This window comes from Martes martes (genome assembly GCF_963455335.1).
Source record: "Martes martes genome assembly, chromosome: 3".
Classification (NCBI taxonomy): Eukaryota; Metazoa; Chordata; class Mammalia; order Carnivora; family Mustelidae; genus Martes; species Martes martes.
Window position 1 is genome coordinate 66123202 of NC_137890.1, and position 14467 is coordinate 66137668.

Here is a 14467-nt window from a genome sequence, read left to right on the forward strand (position 1 = left end):
TTTCACATTCTTATAAAAGTAAATTATTAAAGAAATCAATTCCTAAAAACAAAAGCAAAACATAACCAAACTGAAAGAAATTATTTCAAATGTCTTTTAAAAAAAAGAATTTATATAATGTATTTTTTATAGTATATACTCTTAGGACAAAAAAAATCTTCAAAAAAATCTTTAAATGTTACAGTGATCATATTGTTAATTGTAGTTTTGATGTTATTCTGAGACAGTTGCAAATGTAATGTAGGACAAAGCAACAAATCGTTATTTAGGTACACTTTGTGGACCAGCATTTTCACTGTGGGAGAAAGGCTATACACAAATAAGATAAGAGGTTAAATAAAAACCCCCAAAATACTGAATTTAAATTGGAATGTCCATAAATTTCATGATATATGTTAATACATTTATTTTTTAATTTTATTTACACTTACATTTATTTCCTACCACTGTCTAGTGAAATACTTAGAAACAATGACTAATCTGGAAGGCCCAAACACTACTAGAGCCAGGTTGTGTTCCACCTTCCCACTAAAAGGAACCAGGTCTCATTAAAGGTGTAGGGCTTTCTTCACACAACAATATATGCTATAGACAGATATATTCTTCATTCCTTTTTAGGGTCACAGATTACCCCATTATATGGCCCTACCCTGGTTTACTCAGGTTACCTTTTGAGGGAAATTTGGTTCCTTCTAGATCTGTACTACCATAAATTGTACCACAATGATAGACTCACTTTTCTATTGTTATACACTTTTGCACTATTTCACGTTTGTATATTTTCTGTCCAACTTTCTTTAAAAAATTATGAGAAAAACGGGGCGCCTGGGTGGCTCAGTTGGTTGATCGACTGCCTTCGGCTCAGGTCATGATCCCAGACTTCCAGGATCGAGTCCCGCATCAGGCTCCCAGCTCCTTGGGGAGTCTGCTTCTCCCTCTGACCTTCTCCTCTCTCATGCTCTCTCTCACTCATTCTCTCTCAAATAAATAAATAAAATATTTTAAAAAAATTATGAGAAAAAAAGACAACTTTAGCAACAACATGAACAAAGCCAGCAGAGGGAGACCCAGAATGAGAAAGGAAGCAAGGAACTTTAAGAGTTACCTACAGCCATCCAGGTAAGAGTACAGTGAACCAGAATGAGAACCATGGAAGTGATACCATAAGAGAAGAGAGGACAGACCCAATAGGTATTTAGAAATAGAACTCCAGTAACTTGAGAACTGGTAACATATGGGACCTAAGAGAGGAGACCTCTAAGCCAGACTCTTACCTATGGGAAGGAGAACACCAAAAGCAGGGAAAACATGGAAAATCTGAAGGAAAAGATTATTTCATTTTGGACACTTTACACGTGAAAGTCCTCTGGTACAGCAAGTGAAAAGGTTGAGTTACCAGAAATGGGTAAAACTGTAGACTTGAGAGTCTTTAGCACATGCCAGTAGCCAAATCCATCAGAGTGGATGACCCTGAGCCAGAATTCTGACAAAAACTCTATTTACATATGATATATATTGGCATATTGCATGTATGTGTATGTGTATGCATGTGCATACATGTTTAACTGTTTATTTTGGACATCTTCAAACATATACAAAAGTGGAGCTACAATGCACTTCTAATATCTCTTGCTCAGTTTCAATAATTACCAAAAATTTGCATTCTTATTTCATTTACTATGTATTCTTAAGTATTTTAAGCCAGATCCCAAAATTCGTAATTTCACCTGTAAACACTAAATTTTATATCTCTAATAGATAAAGTCCATTTTTGTTATTCTTATAACCAAAAAATCATTATTCCACCCAGTGTTATTATACTAGTTTATTAGGGCTGGCTGCCATAACAAAATAGCACGGATTTGGTGTGCTCTTATCTCTGGTGTCTCTTTATGTGCCCTAACTTCTTTTTATAAGGGTACCCATCATATTGGAGTAGGGCCCATTTAACAACTTCATTTAACTTAATCACCCCTTTAAAAACTCTATTTACAAATACAGTCACATTCTGAGGTCCTAGGGGTTCAAGCTTCAGCACAGAATTTTCGGGGGACAAAATTCAGCCCATAACAGTTAACATAGCCAGTTTACATTCCATTTTCCTACAGTGGTTACCACATTATATACTGGGTGGATTCTATTATCATGATGTTACTTAACATGTTACTCCGTGCCTCTTTTTCCAAGAAAACTAGTAGTTAGATCTAGAGGTTTCATTAGATTTAGATTCAATTTCTGGTTTTGTGAAAGTATTTCATACATAGTAACAATATGAGATGTATCACATCAGGAGGTACACAATACTGGATCATCTCACTTGCAGTACTACTAAGATTGATCAAGTGTCATCAGCCTGATCCATTTTTATAAAGTCCCCTTTCAACCTTCTACCTAATGGTTATTTGGCAAACATTAGTTATTACTTCCTCAGCCATGTCCAGTCTTCTAACAGGCCCATCAAAGGCATTCATTTCTTTCACACATTTTTTAGTCTCTAACATTTACTTTTGGTTCTTTGTTATGACTTTCATCTCTATGCTTACATTGTCCATCTATTCTTGCATGCTGTCCACTTTGTCCCTTAGAGTCCTCAGCATTCAATCACAGTTTTAAAGTCCCAATCTGATAATTCCAATATCCATGCAATGTCTGGTTCTGATGCTTGTTTTGTCTCATCAAACTATGTTTTTTGTCTTTTGGAAAGTCTTGTATTTTTTTCTTGATAGCTGGACACATAAAAGGAACTGTTGTAAACAGGGCTTTCATAACGTAGTAGTGAGATTTAGGTGAAGTGAAGCATTCTACAGTCTCATAAGTAGGCCTCAGTCTTTCAGTGAGCCTATGCCTCTGAATCTTGAACTTCACGAGTGCTTCTGTTTCCTCCCCCTTCCTCTCATATGTGGGACAGGATGGCTAGAGTGGGCTAGAGTTGAGTATTTCCTTTTCCCCAGGTCATCCAGGCTCTGATAAAACCCCAACAACTTAGGCTCTAGTTTCCTCCGAGGACATGCCTTACTAAGGACAGAGTTCTCTGGTTTATTTTCAGATGGCTCCTTTTCCTCTCCTCCTGTCTGGGCACATATTTTTCTCTTAATATTTACTGTGAGAACCTGGTGGAGTTCTTGGGAGTTCTTACAGAAGTGTGCCTTATGACTCAGTCCCCCAGAGTCTGGGTGTCGGAATAGTCCAGACTGAGCCCCCAGCAATTCATCAATTGTAATTCAGGTCTCCCTACCCTGGCACTGGTTCCCATGGAGGTTGCTGCTCCAATATACTGTGATTCTATATTCACATGGCGGGCAGTATGTGCCTTGTGACCTCACTTCTCTTGAAGATCTAAAAAGAGTTGTTGATTTTTCAGTTTATTCATCTTTTTACTTATTGTTATGATGGAGTAGCAACTTCTGAGCTCTTTACATGTGGAACTGGACTCACTATTTCTTAGAAACATTATTTTCTTATGGGTTCCAAAATGGTGATATATCATTCCTCCCTTATTTATTCATAGGATTTTTTCCAAAAAAGTTTTTCTTCATCAGCAATTTGGTTACTCTGAATTTCAGTTTATGTAGAAAAAGCAGGTTAATTGTTTTATCTTTTTAACCATTATTTACCAATTTCAGAATAATGAATTGATGTCCTAGCAATCTTCAATGTGACTAGTGAGAGTTTTTTTAAGCAATATTAAGAATTCATGTGTTTTTTAACATACTTAATGAGTTTAGTTGTCTTTGGTGTGCCAAGTATTTCTTCTTTTGCCAGTAGGAGCCATTTCAAGCTGGACACTATATCATTGCCTGCAGAAATACATACATACAAATACACGCACATACAGGCAAAGTCAAAGAATTCAGAACATACATGCCTTCCCCTTCTCTCCAAGACTGCATCTAGTTTCACAACTAGAGTGCATATGTTACATCCACTCACATTCCATTGGCCAAAGCAAGTCATATGGCAAAATGGAAAGTCACTAAGGCGGGGGAAGTATATTGTACCCGAACTAAAGCCATGAGAAAAGTGAAATTTTTTTATTTAAAAAATTGTGAACTAATAAAACTATCTACCACACTGGGTGTGATGGTTGGTTTTATGTGTCAACTTTGCTACCCACCTATTTAATCAAATTCTAATCCAGGTGTTACTGTGAAAAGAATTCTGTAGATGTGTTTTTCATCTACAATTGATTGATTCTAAATGAAGATTACTCTTGATGATATGGGTAGGCCTTTTTCAATCAACTTTGGTAATACATAAAGGCCTTTACAGCAAAAACTGAGGTTTCTTGGAAAAGAAATTCTGTCTCAAGACTGCAACATCAACTCCTGCCTGAGTTTTCAGCCTACCACCCTGTCCTACAAATTTCAGACTGGCCAGCTGTAACAACTGCATGAGCCAATTCCTTAAAATGAAAGAATGACCCTAGCAAAAGCAATTAGACAAGGGAAAGAAATAATCAAATTCTAAGGAAGAAATAAAACTATCTCAATTAACAGATGCTACGATCCTATATATAGAAACCCTAAAGAATATGCACATGTGTACACACACACACACACACACACAATTATTAGAAGTAATAAATTTGGCAAATTTGCAGAGTACAAGACCAACACTGAAAAAAAATGTGTTTTTTTAATACACCAACAATGAATAACCCAAAAAGGAAATTAAGTGATAATTCCATTTATAATACTAACTGCTATGGACTGAATTGTGTCCCTCCACAATCCATATGTTGAACCAATAATCTCCAATGTGATTGTTTTTGAGATAAGGCCTATAATAAGATAATTTAAGGTTAAATGAGGTCATAAGGGTAGAACCCTGATCTAGTAGATTAGACATGAGTAGATTCTGTCTCCCTTTTCTTTCTCTCCCTACCCACTATGGAATGATAAAGTGAGAAGGCAACTATCTATAAGCCAGGAAGAAAACTCTCACCAGAAACCAAATTGGCCTTGATCTTGGATTCCCAGTCTCCAGAACTGTAAGAAAGAAATTTCTGTTGTTTAAGACATACAGTATGTAGTATTTTGTCATAGCAACCTAAGCAGACTAAGATAGCATCCAAAAAGATGAAATACCTAAGGAATAAATTTAAGGGGATGAAAAGTTTGTGCACTGAAAACCATAAAACATTGTTGAAAGAAATTAAAGAAGACCTAAATAAATGGAAAGACATCATGCTCATGAATTGGAAGACTGAATATTCAACACACCAATACTTGTCAAAGCGATCTACTGATTCAGTACAATCCCTATCAAAATCCTACTGGCCTTTTTGCAAAAATGGAAAAGCTGATCCTCAAATTCATATAAAGTTACAAGGGAGCCAAAACAATATTAGAAAAGAAGAATAAGGGGCCCCTGGGTGGCTCAGTAGGTTAAGCCTCTGCCTTCAGCTCAGGTCATGATCTCAGTGTCCTGGGATCGAGCCCCGCATCGGGCTCTCTGCTCAGCAGGGACCCTGCTTCCCCCTCTCTCTCTGCCTGTCTCTCTACCTACTTGTAATCACTCTCTCTGTCAAATAAATAAAATCTTTAAAAAAAAAAAATAAGAAAAGAAGAACAAAACTGGAGAACTTACACTTTCTCATTTTAAAACTTACTACAAAGCTACAGGAATCAAAACAGTATGGTACAGATTTCTTCCGGCTATCAAAAACCAGAGTTCTTATGAAAACTTTTATAAAATGAAATGGCATAGACTGAAAAAGCAATTAACATTAATTTACATGGAAATTTTTTTTTAATATTCCCAGACCAAAAAAACAATCTCTGTCAGGCTTTTCAGATACTTTAGGACACATCTTGCTAATGGATGCACAGCATAAATCAAGATTAAGCACAGATGCTCAAAGACACAGTACAAAGCTACGGTGGCTTAATACTGAGATGTAGTTCCCAGGGAAAGAGCTTGGTTGTACCACTCTTGCTGCTCAGGGTGCATGCTGCCTCTGTAAAGGCTTACCACAAAACAAGAACTGAATGGTTTTTTTCTCCCTTTTAATCTTTTGTCATAAAAGCAACAATCCTTTTAAGATTTCTTTCAGTTAATGAAAACCAATGTAGGTTTTTTGTAAAAGCAAAATGGCATAACACAAATTTTTGAAAAGCAGGGGATACCTACACTGACACAAGATAGACATATAGACCAATGGAGTAAAATTAACAGTCTAGAAACAAACCCATATGTGTACGGCAAATTGCTTTTTGATATGGAGGTCAAGACCATTCACTGGGAGTAACAATAGACTCTTCAACAGATAATTCTGGGACAACACGCAAAAGAATGAAATGGAATCCCTATTATAAAACATATACAAAAACTAACTGAAAGTGAATCAATGACATAAGAGCTAAATTCATAAAACTCTTACAAAACCCTGGGAGTAAATCCTATAGAATCAAAATTTAAATGGAGTCACTTATGATGGGGACAAAATGGTATTGACCAATGCAGGCACATTAAAGCAAAACAAAACGGCCTTACCTGACTAATTGCAGTAACTTATGGCTCCTCTCAGAAACCAGCCCAGGACAGTGATGCCCCAAAATGCCATGTCTATTCATGTCATCTTTGGACTTTCTTTTTTCTCCGATTCAGCTACCCTGAATACAAAGACCAATCACCAATCAAATGAAAAAGCCAAGTAACTTCCATGTTTACCCCATAAACACTTTTTAACTTTAAACTCATTGCCCTCTCAGTGTTGAGTTTCCCGGTTTATAGTTCAAAGAAACTCATCTTTCTGTTTTATTTTACTCAGTGTGCAGTTAGGTTTTTGGCAATCCTTATGAATTTGGATTTGGCAATGGGTTTTTAAGTACGACACCAAAAGCACACCATAAAAGAAAAAAATAAACTAGGCTTCATCAAAAATTTAAGTTGGTACATCAAAGAAAGAAAGTGAAAAGACAATCTACAAAATGGAAGAAAATATTTGCAAATCATATATCTGATAAGGATCTAATATCCAGAATATAGAAAGAACTCATAACTTAACAAAGACAACCTAATTAAAAAATGGGCAAAGGACTTGAATAGACAGTTCTCCAAAGATACACAAATGGCCAACACAGACATGAAAAGATGTGCAACATCACTAGCCTTAGGAAAACACAAACCAAAACCACAATAAGATACTATTTCATGCCTACTAGGATGACTATAATTAAAAAAAAATTTTTTTTGGTGAGGATGTGAAGAAATTGGAACCACCACATATTGATTTCTGTTGGTATGTAAAATGTCTTAGCCACTGTGGAAAACAATTTTATTAAGTTCTCAAATATTTAAGAATAGAATTACCACATGACCCTGCAATTCCATTCCTAGGTATTTGACAAGCTATCTCCATGGCTCTAGGCTGATTTGTGGGGCATGTACCAACCAGTTGTAGCAAGAATCCTAAGTCAGTTTACAGAGAACTGTATATCTGGATCCACCTGGATATCTTATCACCTTCAATATCTGATCAAACTCTTAGTCCCCACCCTTGGCGTCTGATCACCCTGATTTGCCTTCAGTCAGAACCCCAACAAGTCAGTTTAGCCAGAATGCCTCCTGACCCCTATTTCCTATTAAGAAACTTCCATACACTGCCCTCCAACTCTGCTTCTTAGCTATAAACCACTACTTGTTCACACTGTAGATTTGGAATTGAGCCCAGTTCTATACTGAAGTCTCTTTCCCTCCTTTGCTATAGTTCCTGAATAAAATCTGTTTTCACCACTTGAACTATGTCAGGATCTGGTTTTCTTTTAGGGTATATGACACCCCACCAAAATTGAAAAAAGGACCCAAATAGTACCACACAAATATTCACAGCAGCACTATACACAGTAGTTGAAAGGTGTAAATAACCCAAATGGCCATCAATGGACCAATGCATAAAACTGTGGTATATACATACAATGGAACAGAATATAAGCCATAAAAAGGAATTAAGTGTTGATACTTGCTACAAGGTGGATGGACCTGGAAAACATTATGCTAAGGGAAAGAAGACAGGAAAGATCACACGTTCCATTTTTGTGAAATATCCAGATTAGGTAAATCTAAAGACTCTAAAAGTAATTGGTGTCTGCTAAGGTCTAAGAGAGGGAAAAATGGAAAGTAAATACTTAATGGGGGTGATGAAAATGTTTTGGAATTAGAGTTGATGGTTGCACAACATCACGAATGTACTAAATGCTACTGAATTATACTCTTAAAATGTTTCATTTTACGTTCTGTGAATTTCACCTCAATGAGAATGAAGTTTATACCCAACAAAACAAAGTTGTTTAAAGATGCAGAACTGCAATTAGACATTGTCATGTATGCTGATTATTCCCTTTCTGAATTGTTAGAACTCTTCAGTGAGGTTGCTTCTGTTTGTTTTTTGGAATTTTGTAAACATTAAATTCATTAGCATTTGATATATACAATGGAGGGCTGAATGGCTTGGACTAGTAACTATAGAAATGGTGACATTCCCTTTCCACTGGGATGCGCTGAGCAATAAAGCTCATTCCAAGTTTTTCACTCTGGAAATTCAGAAGGGCACCCTACCCACCAAACAGCCACATCCTACCTCGCATTTTACGGAGCCAAATGCCTGGCCTGGGGAGGACCTTCCCCCACCCCGGTTGGGCCTGAGTCCCCAAGGCTTTGCGGGGACAGCCCCAGCAACACCACCCCTTCGCGCGCAAGCCCCCTAAGTGCCGCCCGGCCCTCCCAACTCCACCTCTTCCGCCCGCGGTCCTCAGCTCGCCCCGCCCAGCGCACCAGTCGGAAGTGCGGGCGCCGGAACAGGCCCGGTCTGAATTGCGACACTCCCGCGAGGGGACTCACGAAGCGAACCTGCAACCCCCAGGGCGGGGCCTTTGCCCGCACGTAGCATTCCAGCCGAGCCCGAGGCGCCGTCATGACGCCCAGCGTGGCGTCTTTCCGCACAGGTGGGCGGTGGCCGGAGGCCGGTGGCGGGTAGGTGGGTGAGAGTGGCGGGCCCGCCGCGGACGGTTAGGCGCGCGAGATCTTGGCCGGGGTCAGAGGTGAGCGAGCGGCTTCCCGAGTGGCTTTTCGCCGCTTTCCACAGAGTGGGGATCCCGCAGGAGGAAGGTGTTCCCAGAGACGGGAGCGGGCTGAGTCTCCGCACCCCGGGTACTCGCCTCGGTTGCCTCTCGCAGTGTTTCCAAGCAACGGTTTTGGTTGTAGTTTTGACTTTTGGATTCCAGGTACGGGTGTTTCCGGAAATTCCCAAGAATTTCGCGTAGCGCTTCTTTGGGAGAGGGTTCCTTGGTATCCATATTGAATAAAGGCTGTTCCCCCTGCTGTTGAGTTGTGGCGTTATGTTGGTAAAGCCTAAATTGTTTCAAAAACAAACAAACAAAAAAATTCGAACAGTTAAAGCGTCAGGTCGATCAGGAAAAGCCGTGGCATCAGTTACGAGTTTTACAGTTGGATTAATTTATTGGCCCTCGCTGTGGTTACCGGGAGTTCAGAATTAAGAGCTATCTGTTCCTTGAAGCCGTCTCCTGTAACCATCGCATCAGGAGGGGCTGCGTTTTCCTGAAGTCCCTGGTAGGAAAATAGTGATTAGCAAGATTTTCGGAGTTAGATTGAGTATAGTGTACAAAGGTTGAGAACCATGATATAAAGTTAGATCAAAATTAAGAAAAATGATGTACATTATTAGTCTGAGCAGAATTCGATCTTCAAGTGCACTGCTTTTTAAAATCTAAAAACGGGTGCTGGATTGAATGGCCTGAAGGTTGTAAGCTTTAGTAGAAAGAATCTAAGATTTAAAAATGAGAGAGCCTGAATTCCAGTCTGTTGTGTGATCTTGGGAAAATTTTTCGCTTTTGTGCCTTATTTTGTAAAAGGAGACGATAATGACAATGGTCTTTTCACAGGGTTCTGGTAAATCTTATATGCGGTTGTAGGGCTTGGTTTGTAAATTGTTTACGTAGTTAATGGTATTAAAAAATTTAAAGTTGGGAAGCTTTCCTCTTCCCACCCCTCTCCCCAGTTTAGTGACAGGAGATCTAATTTCAGAATCACCACATTTTGCCTGTACCTGGTGTATCTTCATCTTTAGATTCAGTGGTCAGAAATTTTCACCTTAACTTGAACTTACTAAATCCATGAGCTGTTGGAAGGTAGGATTAGTGTCTTCCTTTTTAAATTATTATTCCTGGAACTTGGATGGTGCCTGTCATTTTTTGGTTTTGTTTGTTGCTTAAACCCAAACTGGCAAAACCTAAGCCTTGGGTTCACCAAAAACAAAAACAGTTTCACATGGAGAATACTGTTTTCTGTCAGTTGAGAATGTGGTTTTTATAGCTAGGTGGTATGAGACACACAGGTTAGAGGGAGTTAGGTAAAATTAGCCTTTGCATCCCCTGGAGATTTTTTTTTTTTTTTTAAGAAATGCTGATCCCTAGGCCCTACTCCACACCAGTCAATCAGAATCACTGAAAGGTAGAGCATGAGTATACCCACTTTTTAAAGTTCCGCAGGTTATTCTGTTGAGCAGCCAGGATAAGAACTCATGTGTTAGAGGAATGAGATTCTTCAGCAGTGTATCCAGTTTGCTTGAAGGAGGGGAAAGGTTAGGAGGACTGGAGCTGTATCTGCAAAATGTAGCTTGGGATATTTGGGGGAATATCTTTAGAGGACTTTTATCAGCAGGTGTGATGAAGTGTATGATTTGTAAAGTGAACTGTACAGTGACAAAGGGCAGTGAGTGGGTAGATGGTTAGAATAATCCATTGGAACAATAACAGTAGCAACAGTGGTGATGAGGAGGAGAAATTTGAAGACATTTATTCTTTTCTCTCCCGATGTTAAATATCTTGAAGAAAGCAAGTAATGATTCTAATTTGCAAACTTTATTTTATCCTACCTAGTTAAAACTGTACTTTAAATTCAAACTGTACTTTTTAACAATTGGAAAGACTGTGATACGTGATTTTTATTGTTGCTGATTATTCAAAAATGTGTTCAAAAATTTCTGTTTCTCAAGTAATTTTCCTTAGTAACAAAATCATCTGATTTCTCTTAATAGCTTTATGTTAATGTGGGGGGTTTTGTTGTTTTTTTTTCAGCACTGTAAGATATTAAAGAAATGGTTTTCAACCCTCTTCATCGATGCACATAAGTTATCTCTTCTTTTTGGACCTCCATTTTATACCACAATGGTAAGCTAGAGCTCATTATGTTCTTATTTGTTTTTAGAATGTTCTCTTCCTTTATCTCTATAAAAATATCTGTATTACAGGTACAGAAATACTTATGTATGCCTAAGTTACCCTACCTGGGAAATTATTTAGCAACACATCTGCAAAATCTTTTCTAGAAAATAGGGGACTCGGGCACCTGAGTGGCTCAGTCGGTTAAGTGGCTGCCTTCAGCTCAGGTCATGATCCCAGAGTCCTGGGATCAAGTCCCACATCGGGCTCCCTGCTCAGCAAGGAGCCTGCTTCTCCCTCTCCCTCTGCCTGCTGCTCTGCCTACTTGTGTTCTCTCTCCATCTCTCTAATAAATAAATAAAGTCTTTTAAAAAAAATTTTTTTTAAATGAAATAGGGGACTCATCTCTCAATTGAGTTGGATAGTTATGTCTAACTGAAAAAGATAGTGGGTCTGTCCTAATGTTTGTGAAGCATTAAAAAATATTTACTTCTCCTGCCACAATTAAATCACTGGCAAGGAGGATGGGTATAAATAAGAATGACTTCGGCGAGAAGTGGGAGGGGGTGGGCACAGGTTTCTCATATTTTAAAGTTCCTCTTAATTTAGATTTTTTTTCTTTTAAGTTTAAAAACAAATGTAACTTGCTTACCACAAATAACGTTTAAAGCAGCATCAGTGTTAGCCTTCTAATGGCACATTTCTGTTCACTGACTTACAGTCATTAAGCATATTTGGGGCTGGGCATTTACCTTTTGCCATGAAAAATTTTAAAGAGAAAGGGAAAAGAAATCATTTAATTGTGTTTGAGAGAAGCAGCAGCATTTAACAATGAAAAACTAAACACTGACCACAGTGCTGAAGAAACCTTTGAAAACATTTATCCTCTCTTTTGATCTTGCCTATCCACCACTGCCCTGTTAGAGAAAAGTAGAGCTGTCACACTGCTGATCTCGATTTATATTTTGCATCCATACTAGCTATCACTTCCCTCTCAAGTGTTAGGAGGTCAGGAATAAATGATGCTTATAAACATAAGCAGTTACATCTCACTAGAGCTTTTGAAGTTTTGATTTCAGAAGATACAGCATTTACTTGAGAAGACTGACAACCAAATGTCTTAGAGTATATGTTTGATTATGTTTATTATGATTTTTTATATAAACTTAAAGATTCTTATGGCCAAAATAATGAAAAGAACCTTATATATTTGTTAAAAGGGTATATCTAGAGTTACAGTCTTGTGCCGGAAAATGGTTCATATTCAAGAATCTCATCTTGAATCCTGGGAACCAATTTTACAGGAATCTGCTGCTTGTAAGATTATTTTCATAAATTTAATTGGTATAAATTTATTTTAACTGAAGTTTTTGAAATGATGGCGTATTTCACCTTTTTTTCACTTTTACATTTTAGATGTTTGGTAAAGTGAGTGGGTCGTTTTTTGTTTTTTGTTTTTTTAATTGCTGTCTAAAAAAAACCAGCTGTTTTTGTCATCATATGAATTCTCTATCCCTAGAACTAGGGTGGCAGGGTCACTTAAACCTTTCCATGGTTTCCAAAGGCTGGCAATATTTTCCCCCCCCTGCCTTCTTGGGATTTTGGTGGGTGCTAATTTTTAACCCATGGAGTTTAGTAGGTAGAATTACTGGACTCCACGAAATAAAACAGAAAAATTTAGACCCTTACTAGTAAAAAATGAAAGTTCTCTGCCTCTCAACGGAATTAAAAATTAAAGATGATTATCATTGTGAATGAAAAATCTGTAACATTGTATGGTACCCAAACCACAAAATTAGAAAGAAATATCATTGGTGTTAAATGTGCTTATATAAAATCTAGGCCTGGGGCACCTGGGTGACTGAGTAAGTTAAGCCTCTGCCTTTGACTGGGGTCATGATCTCAGGGATCAAGCCCCACCATTGAGCTCCTTCCCCCTTCCCCACTCTGCCTGCCTCTCTGCCTACTTGTGATATCTCTCTGTCAAATAAATAAAATCTTTAAAAAATAAAAATATAAAACCTAGTACTTATTCTTAGATGTCATCACAGAAGACAGTTTTACAAGTGAGGAAGATAGAGCTTTACCTTCCTTCTCTTACCTTGATAAAAGGGTCTCGAAATGGATGAAGAGTAGGAATCTATTATATATTCTAAAGCCCTACGTGCAGTAGTAAAACTATTATTTCATTAGTTTTAGATGCATTTTTCTTTTACATTTTAATATTACTGAATTAATTGAGTCTGCAATTAAGGACATCTTGCACTTATAATTGGCTGCAGTTGTTTCTTAATATAACCTAGGATACTGATGCATACTTACAGTTAGTGGTATCTTACAGTCATTGAAACATGGTAATGATAGCTATCATTTATTGCATTTCTACTGTGCACTGACCTAGAAACCTTATATTATAGATTCTCTGCATTAAAATATCAGGATTTTTTTTTTTTTTTTTTAAGATTTTATTTATTTGACAGACACAGCGAGAGAGGGACCACAAGCAGGGGGAGTGGTAGAGGGAGAAGCAGGCTTCTACGAGCAGGGAGCCTGCTGTGGGGCTCAATCCCAGGACCTGGGATCATGACCTGAGCTGAAGGCAGACGCTCAACGACTGAGCCACCTAGGTGCACCAAGATATGAGGATTTTCTGAATTGGTGTTAGGTACCAATGTAACAACACCCCCAATTTCCAGGGTTCCTACCAGATTAGGAGAGTTAATCTTCCCTTCACTTTAATTGCATACTTGATGGCTATATGTTTTCCTGAATAGTGCTCTTAGAATGTTGAACTTGAGGTTTATAAAATGGCAGTAGTTTCTATATCCAACTGTTGGCTCTGTATCGGCCTCCATAAACACTAGCCAGAGAAAATAATTTTAGCATTTCTTACATAATTTATTGTCATAATCAGGTACCCAAAACTGACATGATTTTTCTTTGTAATATATCTTGAACATATAGTGGGGTGGGTGGATATAAAATAAAGGAAAATATGTTAGACATATTTTAGAAAAAACATTTATAAACATTTAACTAGAAGTGTTATATTAAATTATTTTTTGTGAAAATAACTAATACCAAAAACACCGTTTACTTTTTACAGCAACAAGCTTTAGAACTAGCTTTGGATCGTGCTGAGGTGAGGTGTGACTAAGTTACATATTGAAATAGTGTTGTCTTAATTAACAAAACTCAGTTTTAAGAGACTTTTGTATGTGGTTCTCAAAGGAGCGTATTAAGGTAATTTTAGGATAAGTATGCATATAATTTTGCCATAAATAAAA

At 37.7% G+C, this 14467-nt stretch overlaps 1 protein-coding gene across 8 annotated transcripts in view; it reads left to right on the forward strand.

The window, feature by feature from the left end:
* Nucleotides 1-8780: 8780 nt before the first annotated feature.
* The window catches only part of SUPT20H (SPT20 homolog, SAGA complex component), a 41157-nt gene continuing 35470 nt past the window's right edge, over nucleotides 8781-14467 (forward strand). For 4 of the 8 annotated variants that reach the window (XM_080799722.1, XM_080799725.1, XM_080799727.1 and 1 more), the window contains exons 1-3: nucleotides 8978-9224; nucleotides 11097-11189; nucleotides 14287-14322. In XM_080799722.1, the coding sequence (XP_080655848.1) occupies nucleotides 11187-11189; nucleotides 14287-14322 (39 nt within the window). In that variant the 5' untranslated portion in view covers nucleotides 8978-9224; nucleotides 11097-11186. Of the gene's footprint in view, nucleotides 8946-8977; nucleotides 9225-11096; nucleotides 11190-14286; nucleotides 14323-14467 lie in introns of those variants that run through there. The other 4 variants (XM_080799728.1, XM_080799729.1, XM_080799726.1 and 1 more) reach the window with 3 other exon arrangements.